At 44.8% G+C, this 21,516-nt stretch overlaps 1 protein-coding gene across 1 annotated transcript in view; it reads left to right on the plus strand.

Annotated features, from left to right (window-relative positions):
* Positions 1 to 12,735: 12,735 nt before the first annotated feature.
* LOC128413489 (uncharacterized) overlaps positions 12,736 to 21,516 on the plus strand; it is a gene marked incomplete at its 3' end in the record, with an annotated part of 68,369 nt that continues 59,588 nt past the window's right edge. The window contains exons 1-2 of the mRNA XM_053387489.1: positions 12,736 to 13,663; positions 20,161 to 20,513. Of these exons, the coding sequence (XP_053243464.1) occupies positions 20,162 to 20,513 (352 nt within the window). The remainder of the gene's footprint in view (positions 13,664 to 20,160; positions 20,514 to 21,516) is intronic.

A 21,516-nucleotide genomic window follows, 5' to 3' on the forward strand; every position in this document is an offset into this window, starting at 1 on the left:
TACCCTTGCGTGCAACCTTAATCTTATTCTTGCAACAGGATAGACATTGCATAAAGAATTTACATGGTTTTAAGTTGAGGCCATTAACAATATTCTTTGTCTTAATTACATCAGCAAAATTCAGGTGTCCCAGAATTCTGTGTGCCTCATGGACACACCCGGAATGTGGCCTTGCATTCCTCAACCCCTGGCTTGACTGTGCTGCTCTGCAGTTTATAGGCGATTGGGAGTAGGTGCAAAAATACAGTCTATATAAACCATCAGATTCCCGGGCATACAATAGACGTTTGTTCCCATCGAAAAACTCACACATTGACTTTAAGAAATGCACAGTTATGCCTTGACGAGCAAAGCACCTTACTGACAATAAATTGTCCACTGACGGGCAGTAAATGCAGTTCGCTATTGTAATGTTTAAAGAGTCAAGTTTAACAGTACCCCTGCCAAGCGACTGCAAGACTTGTGAATTGGCTAAATGTACATTACCAATTTCCTCTTCGAAAGAAATAAACAAGCTCCGATCATTGCAAACGTGCTGAGATGCTCCTGAGTCAATAATAAAAGACTTCCACTTGGCATCTTTAATTCTTTTATGATCTGTTGTCCGAGCATGAAAAGCTCGGGGCTCGTTTCTGTCTCTACTATACGATGTCGGCTGCTGGGCTGACGACCGTGACTGACGAACAGAAACAGTACTTTGCTTTCTTTTGGCTCTGCAGTCCTTTGCAAAATGTCCTTGCTTATTGCAGAACCAACAACGCTTGGCAGCTTTAAATGCAGTCGTATCACCACAAGTTTGCATATGGCGTTCCTCATTACTTCTGGAAATAGGAGTGCTTATGGCACAAGCCTCCCTTCTGTCCAACTCGCCCATTAATCTTGCCGTCACCCCTTCCACAGTTAATTGTGCTGGTGGAACGGCAGATATCTGGCTAGCTATACCATCGAAGTCCTCATTAAGGGAACAAAGAATGATAAAAACATACTGAATATCAGGTATGTCCATGTCCCTTCGAATTAATTCGCAGCGTATTGCCTCCAGACGTCTCAAGTGTGCTGCCAAATCACCACCAGGCTGCAACTTCGTCTGGTACAACTGCTTGAAAAACGTCAATGCAGATGCTGACTCTTTTCTAACATGCACTGCTGCAAGACTGTCCCACATTTCTTTGGCAGTTTTCTTATTTCTTATATAGACTACTTGCTGGTCGCTGACTGCCAAATTAATTATCGCCCTGGCTTTTGCATCTCCTTTCGACCAAGCATTAGTCACAGGGTCAGGAGGGTCATCAGTTACATAGGTCCATACTTCTCTAGAGGTCAAAAGCGCCTCCACCCGAAAAGACCATAAACTATAGTTCTCATCTGTTAGCTGTGGGAAGACCAGAGCCTTCTCAGCTTCAGGAACCCGGTCAACCATTCTGGAACTCTTCCAGACCCACAGAACTACGCTAACAGGAGAAGGAGTTTTCAAACCTTTCTCAGAGTCCAAAAATATGCAGTCATCCACTCAGCAGCTGGGCCCATAACCAAAGATGTTGGCTGTTTGCAGTATGGTAACGCTGCAGAGAGCTTGCTGGGGAGACCATGCATTAAAAAGTAAAGGACTCAAAAATAACTTAAACTAGGTTTTAATAAGAAAAACAAAAACTCCTTTTACACTAAATACATTAACAACCAAACCAGACCCAACCACCAACCCATCCCCCAGGGTAATGGGAGAGCTAGGTGCTGCTCCTTATATACTACACCCAAATGCTGACACACCTTAATCAAATACAACTCAGCAGCACCTGCTATGCTTCACAGCTGTAAAGCTGGGTCTCGTTATCTTACTCTGGCCCTTGCTCTGGCCCCTTAAAGACATACACATCAGGTGGAACAATGATGAACCTTTACATTTAAAGAAACCATTCAACATGGAAGCCCCCCTCCAGAGAAGACGGGGTAGGAGATTGGACCAGCCGATGGTCATTGATGGGTACAAGGCATGTAGGCTTTTTAAATCTGCCCTTGCAGCAAGGGCAAGGGCAATGCCTTTTTGCTCCACTAGATCGTTCTCCCCCGCATGTATAATCAAGACCCTTGGAGGGCCATGGGTCGCTGCGGCACTACGCAGCATGGGCATCAAGCTCCACCAACGCATGCTCCGCTGGGCCATCCAACAAAAGCGTACCTTGGGGTGGATGTTAAGGTTATGGCCACGATTTTGAGACTGTGCATAATCCGCTGCCCAATGGACAATGCTGTGGCCTATAACCCAGATCTTCATGGTGGGCAAACCTGTAAGACAATTAAATTGCAAGTGATAAGGAGGAGGAGCCGGGACGAATGTGACTTTTGTAGGCTGTTGAGCGCCAGCGCCCCAGTGTCTTGATGTGTGTGAGGTCCCAACCCTGTATCGCTGCTGAAGTAGCAGCCCCGATACAAAACGAGTGCCCGGAATATTCCTGGGGACTAACACCGCAAGCAGATAAGGCTTTGCGTAAGAACAGCAAAAGAGGCTTGAGCTCGGGAGGACTTCCGGAGGCGGCGCCAACGGCAATGGCGGTCTCCTTCTGAGTAGGAGGGAGAAGCTCCGCAGAAAGTGGGTCTGTCCGCTACGGCGAAGCGGAGACCCGGCTGAAAATCGCAGGCAGAAGGAGCCTGCGAGCGTGGGACTCGGCGGGCACCCTCAGCGCCCCCCGATTTAGCGAGGGAGCCCCGTAAGGGGTTCCGGAGCGTAACGGGAGCGGCGCGGTGCTATGAGTCAACTGCTGCTTCTGCGGAGTGAAGCCGCGTAGCTGTTGCCGGAGAGCGCTGACCTTTTTCCTGTGAAAATTTGGCTGCTAAACGACTATCCGTGAGTAGGTGAACTTAAAAGATTTGGATTCGAAGAGAAAAAAAAAACCTGAAAATTTGGCACTGAAGCGGGAAGGTGTAAACAGGAAGTCCGCCTTTCCGCTTTGTAACAGATCAAAGCAAAGACGTTTCTACGCTAGTACTTTAAAGTGGAGTTTTAAAAACTTTAAATCCAAGCATTAAAACGAAAGAATTCCCCCCCCCCAGATCAGGAGAGGGGGGAAAGCAAGGAAAGTGACTTTATTTCTTCTGGGAAATTTTTTAAAAAAACCTGTCTTTTGGAATCCCTGGGAACGGACTGCCAGGTTTATGAGGACTGTTACATTTGGACTCGCACTATTTAAGAACATTGCTACATTTAAGATTTAACTCTGCAAGGAGATACATCTTGAGAGTCTTCTTTGGATTGGAAACTGTTGCATGTTTTTATTGGAGGGGACATGGAAAGTTAGAAAAGTACTTTGTTACTGTGAACTTTATGGCTGCTACAGTGTCCCCCTAGAGGACTATTGAAGAGTGCATCTAGCTGGGGGAATTTTCCATTGCTGACATTGGGGAATTTCCACAGTAAGGCCAGACCGTGGGACCGACCTTGACTGAAAGATAAAAGGGGATGACTGAACAAAGAGCAACAAGATCTAAGGGCAGAGTGCAACAGTCTAGTACAGTCTCCCAGCAACGTAGAGCATCTGTGCCCGGTCTTCCTGTGACTCAGGAGGAAGATTTGGGGCAAACTGAGATAAAAGGAATGGCCTCAGAAGGGGAATTTACATCTGTACTGAATAAAATCTATGAGAAACTGGAAGGCCTAAGTAAACAGGTCTCAGACCAATCAACTAAAATTGAAGGGAACACAGCCAGCATTAATTCAAACACAAAAGCCATTGAAAAATTGCTGGAGGAATCGGCGTCTACTAGAAAAATAGCTGAGGAAGCAAAAGAAAAAGTTGTGGCTGTGGAGGAAGAAATCAAACCTATGCGTAAACAGATTGGGGATCATCAGGCTTTATTGTCTATGATCGAATTGAAAGAGAAACAGACAAACCTGAGGATCAGGGCCGTGCCGGAACTTGAAAAGGACAATTTGAGTGACTATCTTACACAGGAATTTGTGAAATTTTGGAACTTGGAGCTGGAAAAAGATTTTAAGATAGTGAGCGCCTTCAGACTTGGAAGAGGGGGGAGGAAAAACAGGGTGAGAGACTGTTTGGTGACCCTCCGTACGAAAGAAGAGAGGGATAAAATACTGAGTGCACACCTTCAGAAGACCTTAGAGATCAACGATTCCAGAGTTGAGATTTTTAAGGATATACCGAAATATCTCTTGGATCTGAGAACCAACTACGGAGACTTGGTGGCCCTACTGAGAAGGAATTGTATAGCCTTCAGATGGGAATTCCCCCAGGGACTGTCCTTTACCTTTAAAGGGAAAAAGTTTAGAATCAGATCAGTGGAAGACAAGGAAAGATTTTTGAGAGATTTCGAAGAAGACTTACAAAAAGAAGCGACAGAAGTGCTGAGAGTCCAGAGACCAGGAGTTTTAGACATAGCACCACCACCTTTGGGACCTGACAAATCAAAAAAAAAGATACCACCGCAAGAACTTGACGAGCTTTTGGGAGCAGCTGGAGGAAATTAAAATAAATACATTATGTCTCTGCAATTATTAAGCTGGAACATTCACGGTTTTAACTCCCCGCAGAAGAGGAGGAAAGTATTTCATTTATTGAAAAAGGAACAATTGGACTTAATTTGTTTACAGGAAACTCATGTGGTAAGGCTCCATAGAAAAGTTCTTATTAATAAAAGATTGGGCCAAGAATTTATCTCATCGGACAAAGTCAAAAAGAGAGGAGTTGTTATTTATGCTAAAGAGAGCCTATCACCGAAATTTGTTTTTAAAGATGAACAAGGAAGGTTTGTTGCAATTGAGATTCAATCACAAGGTGAAAAATATTTGATCGTAGGAGTGTATGCACCAAATGAGGGGAAGTCTGAATTTTTTAAGAAATTGCATGAGACATTGTTGGACTATTTGGACTATAACATCATTATGGTGGGAGATATGAATGGGGTGGTATCTACAAACATGGATAAGTCGCAGAGACAGGTGGTAACTAAAGACGGCAGATTACCAAAAACCTTTTTTGAATTGGCTGACAATATGGACTTGATTGATATTTGGAGAATCAAGAACCCCCTTGGAAGAGAGGGAACATTCTTCTCTGAAGCCAACATGACCTGGACAAGAATTGACCAAATATGGATAACTAGAGGACTGGCACCTAAGACACGAAAAGTGGAAATTTGCCCAAAAACTTGCTCCGACCATAATGCAGTGAAGATGGAGATGAAACTAACGCCAATCGGCTCCTTTAGATGGAGGATGAATGACACCCTGTTCAGAGACCAGGAGGTGATTAAGAAGGCCCAAAAAACTTTGAGAGACTACTTTGAGATAAATCTGAACACTATGGTTGAAAAAAGGACAATCTGGGACGCAGGCAAAGCAGTTATGAGAGGGTTTCTGATCCAACAGAATGTAATAAAGAAGAGAACTCAAAATGAGAAAAAAGATAAAATTCTGGAAAAAATAAAAGAAGGAGAGAAGAAATTAAGAGCGAAACCAAAATCGCAAGAGATTCTGAGAGAAATTAAGTTATATCAAGTACAATATATGAAAATGATGAACCAGGAAGTGGAATGGAAAATTAAGCAGATGAGACAAAAGTCATTTGAATCGGCTAACAAATGCGGGAAACTGCTAGCATGGCAGATGAAGAAAAGACAGAAACTAAATACTATTACAAATTTGGAGGTAAATGGAAAGATCATACAGAATCCATTGGAAATTAGAAACTGTTTCCAGAGATACTTTAAACAACTATACACACAAGGGCCACAGAAAGAGACTGAGTTGGACCAATTCCTGAGAAAAAATGGATTACAAAAAATCTCTCAAGAAAAAAAGACAATGTTGAGTGATAAAATTACAGAACAGGAAGTGGAGGGTGCCATTCAGAATATGCAGTTGGGTAAATCTCCAGGACCAGATGGTTTAACCTCCAAATATTATAGAGTTTTGAAAGATTGGTTAATTCGGCCACTAAAGGAGGTCTGCAATGAGATCCTAGAGGGGAAAAAGGCGCCGGAGTCGTGGCAGGAAGCCTACATCACACTTATAATGAAAACTGAGTCTGAAAAGACACAACTTAAGAACTACCGCCCCATGTCCCTGCTTAATGTGGATTACAAAATATTTGCTGACATTTTGGCTAATAGGTTAAAAAAAGTATTACTGGAAGAGATCCATAAGGACCAAGCTGGCTTTCTCCCGGGTAGACACTTGTCGGACAATACGAGGAATATAATTAACATTTTGGAGAAGCTGCAAGTGAACATAAACACCAAAGCAGTTTTAATTTTTATAGATGCGGAGAAAGCCTTTGACAATATTTCTTGGTGTTTTATGAAGAAAAATCTTCAGGGGATGGGGGTGGGCCAAGGGTTTGAAAATGGTATAAGTGCAATTTACTCAGAACAAAAGGCTAAACTAATTGTTAACAATGTGGTGACAGAGGAATTTAAGATAGAGAAAGGTACACGACAAGGCTGCCCAATTTCCCCATTGCTTTTTATTTCAGTCCTGGAGGTATTATTGAACATGATTAGAAGGGACCGTTTGATTAAAGGTATTCAGGTCGGAGCCAAGCAATACAAATTGAAAGCTTCCGCAGATGACCTAGTTTTAACATTACAGGAGCCAGAATCTAGTTCGAAAAGGGTTCTGGAATTGATTCAAGAATTTGGTCAGGTGGCAGGATTTAAGCTGAACAAGTCAAAAACTAAAGTTCTCGAGAAAAATTTAACACCGATTGAGAAAGAAAGGTTTCAGAAGGAGACAGGCCTAACAATAGTAAAGAAAGTTAAATATTTGGGGGTTAACATGACTGCTAAGAACTTAAACTTATTTAAAGATAACTATGAGAAATGTTGGTTAGAAGTGAAGAAAGATTTAGAGATATGGTCAAACCTGAAGCTTTCCTTGTTGGGTAGAATTGCGGCTATTAAGATGAATGTATTGCCAAAGATGTTATTTCTGTTTCAATCTCTGCAAATCTTGGACAAGATGGACTGTTTCAAGAAGTGGCAGAGAGATATTTCTAGATTTGTTTGGCAGGGCAAGAAGCCCAGAATAAAATTCAAAATACTAACTGATGTAAAAGAAAGAGGTGGATTTGCCCTGCCAGACCTGAAACTTTATTATGAATCGGCCGCATTTTGTTGGCTGAAAGAATGGCTGCTTCTTGAGAACACAGACATTTTGGACTTAGAAGGTTTCAATAACGTTTTTGGGTGGCATGCATATTTGTGGTACGACAAGGTTAAAGCTCACAAAGCATTCAAAAACCATATTGTCAGGAAAGCATTGTTTAATGTTTGGTTAAGATATAAAGACTTACTGGAGAATAAAACCCCAAGGTGGTTGTCACCAATGGAAGCAAAGGCACTGAGAAAGTCCAATATGGAGGCCAAATGGCCGAAATATTGGGAAATATTGGAACAAGAAGGAGACAAATTGAAATTGCAGAGTTTTGAGAAATTAAAAGACAAGGTGCGAGATTGGCTGCATTATTTTCAAATAAGAGAGGCCTATAATTCGGATAAAAAAATAGGTTTCCAGGTGGAAAAATCAAAATTGGAAACTGAATTGTTAGAACCCAAAACTAAAACACTTTCAAGAATGTATAACTTGCTGCTAAAATGGAACACGCAGGATGAAACAGTTAAATCTGCTATGATTAAATGGGCACAAGATTTCGGTCATAACATAATGTTTGCTGACTGGGAACAGTTGTGGACCACAGGTATGAAATTTACGGCATGTAATGCCCTAAGAGAGAATATTATGAAAATGATATACAGGTGGTACATGACACCAGTCAAGCTTGCAAAAATCTATCATTTGCCCGATAATAAATGCTGGAAGTGTAAAGAAAATGAAGGAACATTCTTTCACCTTTGGTGGACGTGCCCAAAGATTAAGGCTTTCTGGGAGATGATATATAACGAAATGAAAAAAGTATTTAAATATACATTCCTTAAGAAGCCAGAGGCCTTTCTCTTGGGCATAGTCGGCCAATTGGTACCAAAAAAGGATAGGACTTTTTTATGTATGCAACAACAGCAGCAAGAATACTTATCGCAAAGTATTGGAAGACACAAGAGCTACCCACCCTGGAAGAGTGGCAGATGAAGTTGATGGACTATATGGAATTGGCGGAAATGACTGGCAGAATCCGAGACCTGGGAGAAGAGTTGGTGGAAGAAGACTGGAAGAAATTTAAAGACTATCCTCGGAAATATTGTAAAATTAATGAATGTTAAAATTATGCCTGGATTAGTAATAAGTGGTAATTAGCAACAAAAGTTAATAAGATTATGTAAAAAAATGTATTGATAAATGGTTGAAAGTATTGAGTTATATTATGTTATGACACAAAGTTAAGATAATTGAAAAAGGGTAAGAATTTGCTGAACTAAGTATCTAAATGGGAATACAAAGGGGGGAGGTGTGAGGAGGTCAAGGATACAAGCATATGAATTTGAGGATATTGAGAAAAATGGATTTGTTCTACTTTTTTAACTTCTTTTTTAATTAGCTGTTTTTTGTGTATTTTTTGTGTTTTCTTCTTTTATTGTTTATTTTTATCTGTGGTTTCTTTTTTATTCTGTAAATTTTTACTTTTCTTTTTTGTAAAACTCTAATAAAAATTTATTAAAAAAAAAAAAAAGAGGCTTGAGCTCAGGGGTCAGCCTCTTTTCTTTTGGCCTTAGGCCCACCCCCGGCCGGCCGTCCATTGTCCTCCCTGGCCGAGGGCGGGTCAAAGGCCAGCTCAAGCAGGTGGGTGGCACCCGCTCAGGTGAGCCTCGCTCGGTGCCGCAAACCCTGCCCACCTGTGGGGAAGGGAGGGCGGATATTGTCAAGGAGCAGCCCTCCCTTCCTTCAGAGATCTTTGGAAAGCTTTGTTGGTTTGCTGAAACAGGGATCATGATTTTAACCAATGAGTATTGCTTGATATTCATTGACATTTTCATGGATCTTTTGTTGATTCTCCCTTCTTCATTTTCCCACTTGCTATATTGCTACAAAGGGTGGCGCTGTGGGTTAAACCACAGAGCCTAGGACTTGCCAATCAGAAGGTCAGCTTCACCTGGAAACCCTGATTCCGCTCCTCTGCTACCGTTCTACATTAAGAACACAAGAAGAGGCTGCTGGATCAGGCCCATGGCCCATGGAAGATGCCCTCAGAATACTGCTGCCCTACGATAGAGGGGATTTGGGTTTCCAGGTGAAGCTTGGCAGAACTGAATGGAGCATTTTCCAAAACCTTGCCCCAGCCTTTTGCCTCGCAGCCATGCTCAGCTCCATGCCCCTCTGTCTATGGAGCGCAACCTTCTTCCACTTCAATCAGGCCTTATGGTTGCTTAAGAACAGAAGAAAAGGCTGTGCTGGGTCAGGCCAATGGCCCATCTAGTCCAGCCTCCTGTTCTCACAGTGACCAACCGGATGGCCGTGGGAAACCAGCAAGCAGCACCCGAGCGCATGAGCCCTCCCCGCTCCTGAGGTTTCCAGCAACTGGGATTCAGAAGCAAATAGGCAGAGCAAAGCATTTCGCATGCACAGAGGTATTTGTCTGCTTGCGCATGTGAGGAAACGCTTGTATCAGGTGGTCCGCCAGAAACAAAAGGGTCTCCTTGTGCTCAGGTCAGGAGGAAATGCAAGGAGCAGGTGTGGCAACAAGAGAGCACTCAACAAAATACCCCCCCCCCAAAAAACCCCAGGGGTAGACTTTGGTGATATGGTGCCCTGAGCTAGGAAACAGCAGGGCTTGAGCTGACCTCTTTGAATTCCGAGGTGCCGGAAGAGAGCCCAGCTTCCATCTGCCGTAAGGCCTATTATGGGCTGGCATTGAAGTCACAGTGGCCTCTGCCAAAGCTGGCTTCTTCAAAGTACATTTACAAGCCCCTACCCAGAAGCTTAAAAGTGGTTACAACTTCTTCTTTTTTTACAATTATATTTTATTGTTTCAATATTTTAAAAATCATATACAGTCAAAACACAATTTTGACTTTTCTCTTAATTTTTGTTGACTTCCCACCCTGTTTTCCATGGAGTTGTTACTTCTCTCCTGCTGCACCCCATCTTCTGTTTGTCAAATCATAACCCCAGTATTATAATCCAATTACTTACGTTGCTCATAGCTCAAATCCTCCTTACGAGTTCAGCGTACTATAATCCGAAAAAGGCCTATTTGTCCACAAAACTGCTAATTTTGCTAGTTCTGCATAGTCCATTATCTCACTTATCCCTTCTTTGGAACTTCTTTTTCCTTCCATTTCTGCGCATATAGAATCCTGGCTGCTGTTGTTACATATAGAAACATCTTTAACTAATTATATCGAATAGCAGGTCACCACAACCAAAAACTGCAGTATCTAGCTCACCATTGCAATGATAAACTCTAAAAATATAATTGAGACAAGACATTTTAAGGAAAATTCATCAGAAACTATTCACCTTGGTTGTTGTTAGTGGCTGTGGACATGCCATAACATTACAGCACATGACTCCTTCCCCCCGAGAATCATGGGAACTGTAGTTGACCTCTAAACACTATAGGTCCCAGTGCAACACATGCCTGGCTTATCCTAGAGATCACTGTGTGCAAAATTTGCGGTGCCACTTGAGCCTAATATTTACCCTGCAATGCTAACCACCTTTGCCCAGGACAATGTACGACACCCTGGACTCAGCTCTTCAAAAACTATTAGAATTTGGACTAATAAACAGGAGAGTGTTCTGGAAGGAAGGATATTTCAAAATGACTGGAAGATCAGAATTATGAAATGGGGGGAAAACTTGGAAAAAATATATTTAAAAAACTCTTCCAAAAATCCCTTTAAAAGAATCAAGTCTTTAAAAAAAAGTCCTAAAAAAGTATTTAAAAGAATCCTTTCCAAAAAATTAAGAAATTGTACAGTAGCCCCTTAGAGGTAGGTAGTTGGTCTACCTAGCTGAATCTGGGGGGGAACAAGAGAGAAGAACGCAGGAACAAGTGAAAGAAGCTTTCTCCCGACAGCCAGAACATGGAAAGGCCTCCCCAAAATTTTTAGTTTGGAATGTATAATTGGCTTTATTGTTTGTATTATGATGTGGCAAGAATTGATTTGATTTGTTATCATTGGAATGTTATTAATGGAGAATTAATTTTAAAAATATTCAATCCATTAATAAGTTCTTAGTTCATCTTCGATGAAGGTTTGCCGGATCATAAATCAGCAAATATAATGTAAATAGAAAAAGAGATGAGCAAGAGGTCTCCTTTCCACTGACATCATCATTCCATCATGTTGTCATAGTGCTGTGACCTCATGTCTCCAGGGGCTTGGGAGCCCTTAGCAACGCTGGTACACAGCGACCTCCATAGAGAGTGAGTGTGTTTTCTTGTTCTCCCCAAAGTCAGTGTGGTATATTTAGTTTTAATTTGGCATTTGTGTTCCCTTTTAATAAGAATAAGAATAAGAATGAGAATTTTTTATTTGTATCCTGCCCTCCCCGGCTGAGGCTGGGCTCGGAGCGGCTAACATCATAAAAAACCCCCAGGAAGGACCTTTTAGGCAGAATTTTGTTCCAAAGCCAGAACCATTCAGCTCTTTCAGGGGCTGGCCAGGGTAAAATGTAGAAATTGGAGACAGAGGCCTGTTCAGAGCTATTTGTGGTGGTATCATTACTACCCATGGAATTCCTTACTAATTAAACGTCTCCCTGATTTCACAAGAGAAATAACCATTCTCTATATAGCTCATGTCTGGGAAAAGGTGGCATTTTCCCAAGGTCTTACCATGAGGGTGCAGTAAATGAGAATTGGCCCCTAACAGCTTGCTTGGTTCCCTCCCCTGTACGTTTTAGGCTCACGTTCCCTTTTTCTCTGGGATGCGGTGCAGGCCGTGATTTGGGCTGACTTCCCAGAGAGCCTCTGTTGTAAATAAAAAATTGCCCTTTTTCCTTATGGGGTTATCCAAGAGCCCATATAGAGTCCTTACATAGGTTCCCTATTGGTAGGAGAAGATAACAGAGGCCAACCAGAGAATATTGAGAAGCAAGGCAGCTAGTAAGCTTGATCTTTATTGATCTGTTGCAACAGGGTGCTCCCCTCACCCGCAGGAGAGACGAGGAACCCAGAACAATGGTGCGCAAGGCCTTATATGGACTCTTGAAATTGCCACCCTGTAGACCAAGACCACCCCTGGAACATCATACATACATCACAGAAGGGGTGTAACCTAAGACCACCCCTCAGATACATCACACCTACATCACAGAAAAGGCGGTCTAAACAGAAATTTGATGTTGTTTTTGTCCTTGTTTATCTCCTGTTTGGCAGGTTACTTGACTGGATTGCCTGAAAAACCAAAAGGCTAGAAATTGAAAAACCAAAAGGCTAGAAATTGCCAATTGGGAAAAATTCCTACCATGCCCCTTGCGGCGACAGACCGAAGTCCATAGCAAAGTCAAAGACCTACCTAAAGCCTACTTAAAGGGAGGGAGGGTGGGAAAACGTGAGGGCTAGCCGGCGAAAAGAGGGCGAGCCCCCTCTGCGCCGGCCCTAAATAGGGCAGGCCACGCCCCCCCAGCCAGCTGATTGGCTGGCTGGGGGGGCAGACCCGGCCGGGATTCCCCTGCTCACGTGGGGTGGGCATGAAGCCCGCAACCCCACCTCCTGGGCAGGCCGGAAGTGGCTTTACTTGATTGGATTGCCTGGGGAGCCCGGCCAGTCTTTCGTAATGATAAATACTTAGTTCCTGGGATGGTCACAGACTCACCCTATTCAAACACAGACATACCCTTAAGACAGGATTTGTGAAGGAAAAGACAATGGGGAGGCTTTTCCAGTCTGACCTTGCAGAGAAAACATTTGCTCAGTTTAGGAATCAAAATGGCTTCAGGTCGGTCTTCCTGTGCTGATCTATGTATGTGCGCCTATCACACCATCCCATGAGCGGTGTGAGTTGTTCAACCGCATTCTAAATGACATACAGCATTACCAAACCAATAAACAGAATATCCAGTCAATCTTCAGTACCTATAAAAGAACTTCAGGGATAGGACCAGAAACATTAGCCTCATCCTTAGGATCAGAAGCTGAGGCTCCCACAGATGAGAGTTGTTGTTTTCAACACAACAAAGCCACTTCCGAACCTGGCGAGGAGTTGGGGTTGTGGGCTTCACGCCCACTCCATGTGCGCGGGGGCTGGTTCCAGCCCCCGTGAGACTGAGGGAATCCTGGCCGCGTCGTCAACCCAGCCAGCCAGTTGGGTGGCTGGGGGGCATAGCCTGCCCTATTTAGGGCCGGCGCGGCCGGGGCTCGCCCTCTTTTCACCTCGCCAGCCATCCCGCTTTGGTTTGTATTAAGGTTGTTTTGTCTCTTGCTTACCTTTTCTTTAGGCTGTGTATCTCAATTCCTTCGGTGATCGATTTTCACTTGGATTTACCCGCGCATCGGTGTTGTGCCTCCCATCGGATTGCCTGCTTCAAGCCCACCCGTGTTCCAGGCAGCGGCTTCGGCAGCCAGAGCCATTTAGCTCCGGAACAGCAGGGCTGAAACCGCGCTGGAAAACCCCATCGACCGGGTGTTCCCTTCTCTCTGGGTGGCTTCTCTGCAGCGGAGCTTTGCGGAACGCGGTTTGCACGTTCAGCGCCAGCCCATCGCCGTTTAGTCCTTTTACTTGGAAGCGCACAGCTCGCCCGACGGATCAGGTTTGGCTGGGGGTTTTTATTTCTAGCCACATTCGCAGGGTGGTGGGGCACCTTTAACGTTTGTGGGGGGCTTGGTGGAGCAAAAGGAGGGAGGCTTAAAAGGACACGTCTTTGTCGCTACCCCTTTGCATTTGGTACTGGCCGCGTTGCCTTTGCGTTCCAACGGTTGCTTCTTCACCATTATACCTTTCCAAGAACCTCAGCCAGACTTCCAGATCAGATTTTACCTCTTTAGATAGGCGAACCCTGTGATGGGGTGACCGCAAGCCTGCTGACAACCTCGCGAGGCGGCTGCAAAATGGGCGGCCTGGGGAAACCACTCGGCAAGCAAAGTTCAAATGGCCTAACAATGACTGAATCTGCCTGAGCGTAACTTTTCTTAGAGGGAGAAGTTGCTGAATGAGGTCCCTAAGCGCAACCAATTTTTCACTAGGAAGTTTTGAGGTTTGGGCGACTGTGTCCAACTCAATGCCTAGGTAAACCATAGTTGTAGCTGGGCCCTCCATTTTATCTGCAGCCAAAGGTACTCCCAGCTCTCCTGCTAAAGATGTGAAGGCTTCCAGAAGGGCCGAGCACTTATGCCTACTATCAGCTATGCGAATAAAGTCGTCCAAGTAGTGTGACACACCCTCAGAGCCTGTTCTAAAACGAAGCGCCCAGTCCAAAAAGGTACTAAATGCCTCAAAGGCTGCACAGGCCACTGAGCAACCCATAGGCATTGCTTTGTCTACAAAGTAAGTAAAGGTAAAGGTACCCCTGCCCGTACGGGCCAGTCGTGTCCGACTCTGGGGTTGCGCGCCCATCTCGCTTAAGAGGCCGGGGGCCAGCGCTGTCCGGAGACACTTCTGGGTCACGTGGCCAGCGTGATGAAGCTGCTCTGGTGAGCCAGCACCATTACAGCACACGGAAACGCCGTTTACCTTCCCGCTATAAAGTGGTACCTATTTATCTACTTGCACTTAAGAGTGCTTTCGAACTGCTAGGTGGGCAGGAGCTGGGACCGAACGACGGGAGCTCACCCCGCTGCGGGGATTCAAACCGCCGACCATACGATCGGCAAGTCCTAGGCGCTGAGGTTTTACCCACAGCGCCACCCGTGTCCCGTGTCTACAAAGTATGCCCCATCAAATTTAAAACCCAGCCACCGGAAATCTTCCGGGTGGACTGGCAGGAGTCAGTAAGCAGACTCTATATCACATTTCGCCAGCAACGCGCCTTTTCCAAATTTGCGAATAAGTTTAACCGCTTGGTCAAATGAGGCATACCTCACAGAGCAAAGTTCCTGAGGTATCGCATCATTGACGGACCCTCCCTTTGGGTAGGATAGGTTGTGAATCATGCAAAACTCACTGGGTGCCTTTTTGGGGACGATGCCTAATGGGGATATATGCAAACCCTCTATGGGAGGGACAGAAAAGGGGCCGGCTACCCTCCCTGCCTTAATTTCTTTAAGTATTTTCTTGCACGCCACTTCGGGCATCTCTCTAACTGATTTCTGATTTGGTGGGTCACCTGAATTGGGGGGGGGAGCAACTGGGATTCTAAAACCTAAACTAAAACTTTCCCAGAGAAATAATGCAGCTGTTCTGTTGGGATAGAGATCCAAAAGGGTTTTTAAGGCTCACTTTCCCTCTTTCTCTTTTTTTAAATAAATTTTTTATTAATTTTCCAACATATATCAAAACACAACACAACTAACAATACACAAACAAACACACATACAAACACGTATAATTTCATAACCTCTTTTTCTTAAACCTTATTTCAACGACTTCCCCATACCTCCCTTTTCTGCATCCCTGTTTTAAACTTTTCCAGCAACCCCTAATTTCAATTACAGTGGTGCCCCGCAAGACGAACGCCTCGCAAGACGAAAAACCCGCTAGACGAAAGGGTTTTCCATTTTTCGATGCGCTTTGCAAGACGAATTTCCCTATGGGCTTCCTTCGCAAGACGAAAGCCCATAGGGAAATCTCCAGGACAGCGGGGAAGCGCAGCGCGTCTTCCCCACTATCCTCAGACCTCCTCCGAAGGCTGGCGGTGGGGCAGAGAGACCTCCTCCCCGCGCCAGCCTTCGGAAGGCTCCCCCGAAGGCTGGCGGTGGGGCGGAGAGACCTCCTCCCCGCGCCAGCCTTCGGAAGGCTCCCCCGAAGGCTGGCGGTGGGGCGGAGAGACCTCCTCCCCGCGCCAGCCTTCGGAAGGCTCCTCCGAAGGCTGGCGGTGGGGCGGAGAGACCTCCTCCCCGCGCCAGCCTTCGGAAGGCTCCCCCGAAGGCTGGCGGTGGGGCGGAGAGACCTTCTCCCCGCGCCAGCCTTCGGATGGCTGTCCTGAAGACTTGTGGTGGGAGGAGGGTTTTCCTTCCCACCGCCAACATTCAGAATGCTGTTCTGAATGTTGGCGGTGGGGAGGAAAAACCCTCCTCCCACCGCAAGCCCCGGGAACAGAGGAGAAGCGCTGCGCGCCTTCCCCTCTGTTCCCGTACCTGTCCTGAAGGCTTGCAGTGGGGAGAAAAGCCCTTCTCCGCACCGCCAGCCTGGCAAGTGGTCTCCATAGGAACGCATTAATTGATTTTCAATGCATTCCTATGGGAAACCGTGCTTCGCAAGACGAAAAACTCGCAAGAAGAAAAAACTTGTGGAACGAATTAATTTCGTCTTGCGAGGCACCACTGTACTTATAATTCACTTTCTTTAATCCTTTTTCTCTTACCCAATTATTTGTCACTGCAATTCTGTTTTACATTACCCATAACATTTTAGCACTCATTAATTTTACAACAGTTCTTAAGATAAGTTTTAAATTTCTTCCAATCTTCTTCCACCGTCTCTTTTCCTTGGTCACGGATTCTGCCAGTCATCTCAGCCAGTCCCATATAGTCTATCACCTTTGTCTGCCACTCTTCCAGCGTGGGTAGTTCTTGTGTCTTCCAATACTTTGCTAAAAGAACTCTTGCTGCTGTTGTAGCATACATAAAGAACGTCCTATCTTTCCTTGACACCAATTGGCCTACCATGCCCAGGAGAAAGGCCTCTGGTTTCTTATGAAAGGTACACTTAAGTACCTTCTTAATTTCATTATAGATCATTTCCCAGAAGGCCTTGATCCTTGGGCACGTCCACCAAAGGTGGTAGAAAGTACCTTCAGTTTCCTTACATTTCCAGCATTTATTATTGGGCGTATGATAGATTTTTGCAAGCTTGACTGGGGTCATGTACCACCTACAAATCATTTTCATAATGTTCTCTCTTAAGGCATTACATGCCGTAAATTTTATACCGGTAGTCCATAACTGTTCCCAGTCAGCAAACATAATGTCATGACCAATGTCTTGTGCCCATTTAATCATAGCTGATTTAACCATCTCATCCTGTGTATTCCATTTCAACAACAAGTTATACATTCTTGACAAATTCTTAGTATTGGGTTCCAACAATTCAGTTTCTAATTTTGATCTCTCCACCTGAAAGCCGATTTTCCTGTCCTGTTTGAAAACTTCATTTATCTGGTAGTAATGAAGCCAGTCTCTTACTTTTGACTTCAATTTCTCATAGCTCTGCAATTTCACTTTTCCCTCCTCTTGTTCTATGATTTCCCAGTATTTTGGCCATTTAGATTCCATGTTAAGTTTTTTCACTTCCTTAGCTTCCATTGGTGACAACCACCTAGGGGTTTTGTTTTCCAACAAATCTTTATACCGAATCTAAACATTATATAGTGCTTTCCTAACAATATGGTTTTTGAATCCTTGATGAATTTTAACCTTGTCATACCATATATATGCATGCCAACCAAACCTATTGTTAAACCCTTCCAGATCCAAAATGTCTGTGTTCTCAAGAAGTAGCCAGTTTTTCAGCCAGCAAAAAGCCGCTGATTCATAATACAGTTTTAAGTCTGGCAGGGCAAACCCCCCTCTTTCTTTTGCATCAGTTAATATCTTAAATTTTATTCTGGGCTTTTTGCCCTGCCAGACAAATCTAGATATGTCTTTCTGCCACCTCTTGAAACAGTCCATCTTGTCCACAATCTGCAGTGTTTGAAACAAAAACAACATTCTCGGCAACACATTCATCTTAATAACAGCAATTCACTTTCCCTCTTTCTCTGGGATGCGGTGCACGCCGTGATTTGGGCTGACTTCCCAGACAGCCATCACATGAGCGGTGTGAGTTGTTCAACCACATTCTAAATGACACACAGCATTACCAAACCAATAAACAGAATATCCAGTCAATCTTCAGTACCTATAAAAGAACTTCAGGGATAGGACCAGAAGCATTAGCCTCATCCTTAGGATCAGAAGCTGAGGCTCCCACAGATGAGTTGTTGTTTTCAACACAACAAAAGGGATGGCGTTTCACTCCTGCATCTGCTGGAGAACCGCCCCCCCTTCCAACTAACTGAAAGTACAACCTGGGAATATACACAGAAGCCCAAATGATTATTTGGAGGCGGAACAGGTACTGCTCGCAGCTGATGGGGTGCGGCTCTTCCCATGCGCCAGCTTCTTTAGAGCGGATCGGTGTCCTGAAGCGACTGTCTGTTGTCCATGCCTTCCCCTTTCTCCGGGGGGGGGAGAAGCCAGGGAGTGAAGGAGGTGAGGACAGGTGACCCCCCCTAGGCCCAAAGTCACCCCAGGCCTCAAAACCAAATTTCCCATTTCTCTCGTCTACAACAGCTTTTCTCTGCTCTTCTCTGCTTTCTCACAAGATGCTGCTGCATAAGCAAAAGGTTATTTTTTATCAGTACAAGAAGGCTTCAAAAAGCTAATGAATGGGCTCTGTCAATGCCAGGAATAAGCAGGTCTGGGAACTGAGTCTTATCTCATCCAGTTGCATCACATCTTGGACACGCTGAACGCAAGGCTTCTCAACCCCCTTGGCTTCTCATCCCCCTTTCCTGGGAAGGGCGCCAAGAGTCCCAAGAGTCTCAGGACAGGAGCTTTCTGTTCATGCTCAGGGAAACTCATGAGGCAGGACTCCTGAGGAGGGGGAGAAGGGGGAGGGAACTGGAGGGGAATATATGCTCTGTGCAAATGGCTGTGAACTTGTGCTTGTTTATGAAGTTATCACACTAGCTCCTTCTACCAAGCCCGGATGATAGAAATAAAGCTCTTTCTCTGAAATTATCCCTTGAGTGCCTGTTTGACTCCCCTTTCCCTCTCCCGGGTGCAATGCTCTTCCCACCTGAGGGCAAAGCCTGAAAAGGCTACGGGAGTTGTGGCGTCCTCAGGCACAGAGGTTTTCCAGGTAGCTAGTCCCAGTGTCAACTTCTGCAGGCAGCGCACCTCCACCCGCACACAAGACAAGCCGCCTGCAGGAGTCGACTTCTGCAAAGTGGCCCAGCAAGGGGAGATCCTTCCAGCAAGGTTTCAGGGCAGACCTTCAGCCAGACCTAGTCTGTCCTGGGATCCACCCATAATGAGAAAACTAAAACAAAACTATTCACACAAAAGGCAGGCCTTACATCCAGGCTTTTACTGACCGTACATTAAAAGACCTTTTCACAAGAGATATTGAAGATAATAAAACACAGCACCCAGAATTAGGAAGAGATAACCAGGCTGGAATAGTAGATCATGTCAGATAATTTTCCTCCACAAATTTTACAATATTCTTCCGCGGAATCCACTTCCTCCCCCCTTTGATCTACATGAGCTTGCTATTTCCAGGTCTGTCAAATATTTGGTCATCCTTCTCACTCTGAGTAAAAAGACTTCCTCATTTCAATGTTTACAAATAAAAATACCATACCAAATACTTTGAATCATTCCCAAATTCTGTCACTATTCAGGATAATATTTCCCAGTTGCTAAATTTCCAGCAATCAAAACTGGAATATCATATTCCAGTCTTAATAGAATACCTAAAAATGACACTTTCTTATCCAGAGATTCTATTTATTTTTTAAAAATAATTTTTTATTGATTTTTCCATGGATTCTACTTCTAACAATATATCTTTAACAATTTTCCATATTTCGACCCTCCTCCCCTGGACTTCCCTCGTACTCACATTTTGTTTTATTTCCCTATTGTTCACCTTGCGTATTTGATGTTTCCCCAAAAGTTCCTCAATACATATAGTCTTATTTTTTGTTGTAGACAGTTGTGATTGTTCACTCAAACCCTGCCAATGAGTCCATTTATTTATGTTGCCTCTTCATATATGTTGTAAATGGTTCCCATTCTCTTTTAAAGTCTTTGTTGTCCTTTTCATGTAATTTTTTTGTTAGTTTTGCCGGTTCTGCATATTCCATAAGTTTCCCTTGCCATTGTTCTTTCGTTGGTATTTCTTCTGTCTTCCAAGTTTGTGCTAATAAAATTCTTGCTGCTGTTGTTGCATGCATAAATAATTTCCAATTTTCTTTTTTTACGTCTTGGTCTAAAATTCCTAGAAGGAATGTTTCTGGTTTCTTAACAAAAGTCTTTTTAAACAGTTTTTTCAATTCATTATATATCATTCCCCAATAATTACTAATCTTTTTGCATCTTGCAGGATGGCTTTTTTTCTAAAAGGAAAAAAGAAAAACAAGATCTACCCCTCATATGAGGATGAGGCCCCTGCCCTACTGCCGGCATTGGCGAAGCCTTCAACATCAGCCACAGAGGGCAGGAGGAAAGATCAAGTTGCACGCAAAAACAAGATCTACCCCTCATATGAGGACGAGGCCCCTGCCCTACTGCCGGCATTGGCAAAGCCTTCAACATCAGCGGCAGAGGCCAGACCGGCAGAGGCCAGACCCCTAGTCTTGCCAGGGCTGGTGAAGCCCCAGACCAGCAAGCAAGACCCAAGCCAGCAGCGGCCCTCAAAAAAGAAGAGCCTCGAGGACTCTGGGCCAGCGCTCCCAGGTGAGTAGGCAGAACCAGATCCCTTTTGGGTTCCCCTTGGCCTTAGACTTGGTGTTTACCTCTACGGATGTTGGTGATCTGACACTAACTAAAAGCGAAACAAAAGAAGTGCCATGGTCAGACCACTTCCTGGTGCAAGTGGACTTCTCCACGACCCTTCCCCTCTGCAGGGAGGTGGGACCGATTCGGATGGTCCAGCCCCGCTACTTAATGGATCCAACTGGTTTCCAGAGAGTGGCAGGGGATGTTTTATCCCACGTTGATGGCCTCTCAGCTGATTCCCTGGTGGCCCTTTGGAATGCGGAGATAACCAGGGCTATTGACTGTCTGGCTCCGAAGCGCCCTCTCAGATTGCATGGAGCCCGGACAGTTCCGTGGTTTTCCCCAGAGCTGAGGGCGATGAAACAATCGTTGAGACGGCTAGAGCGCTGGTGGCGGAAAACTCACTCTGAATCAGACCGGACACGGGCTAGAGCTCAATGTCGAGCCTACCAAGTGGCAATGGTGACGGCGAAGAGGGCCTTCTTCGCCGCCTCCATTGCATCTGCAGAAAAGAGCAGCAGGAGACCTTTTCAGGTGGTTTGCAATCTATCGGAACCACCTGCACCACCGGGGCATGGTAGGGACCCCAAGATCTCCTGCAATGCTTTTGCAAAGTTTTTTTTGCAGATAAAGTCACTCAGATTTAGAAGGAGGTAGACTCCACTGTGGGAGCAGGGCCAGGGTGGGAGAGTGCTAGAGTTCTGTCTAGTCCTGTTACATGGGATCAATTCCAATCTGTTACCTCCGAGGATGTGGACATGCTGCTTGGACAAGTGAAACCGACCACCTGTCTCCTTGATCCTTGCCCATCCTGGCTGATAAAAACGAGCCGGGAAGGGCTGGGCGATGGGCTCTGCGGGGTGGTGAATGCTTCTCTCTGTGAGGGAGCCTTCCCAGACCCGCAGAAAAAGGCGGTCATTAAACCGCTTCTTAAAAAAACATCTTTAGACCCAGCCAGTTT

The sequence above is a fragment of the Podarcis raffonei genome, chromosome 5 (genome assembly GCF_027172205.1).
Source record: "Podarcis raffonei isolate rPodRaf1 chromosome 5, rPodRaf1.pri, whole genome shotgun sequence".
Classification (NCBI taxonomy): domain Eukaryota; kingdom Metazoa; phylum Chordata; class Lepidosauria; order Squamata; family Lacertidae; genus Podarcis; species Podarcis raffonei.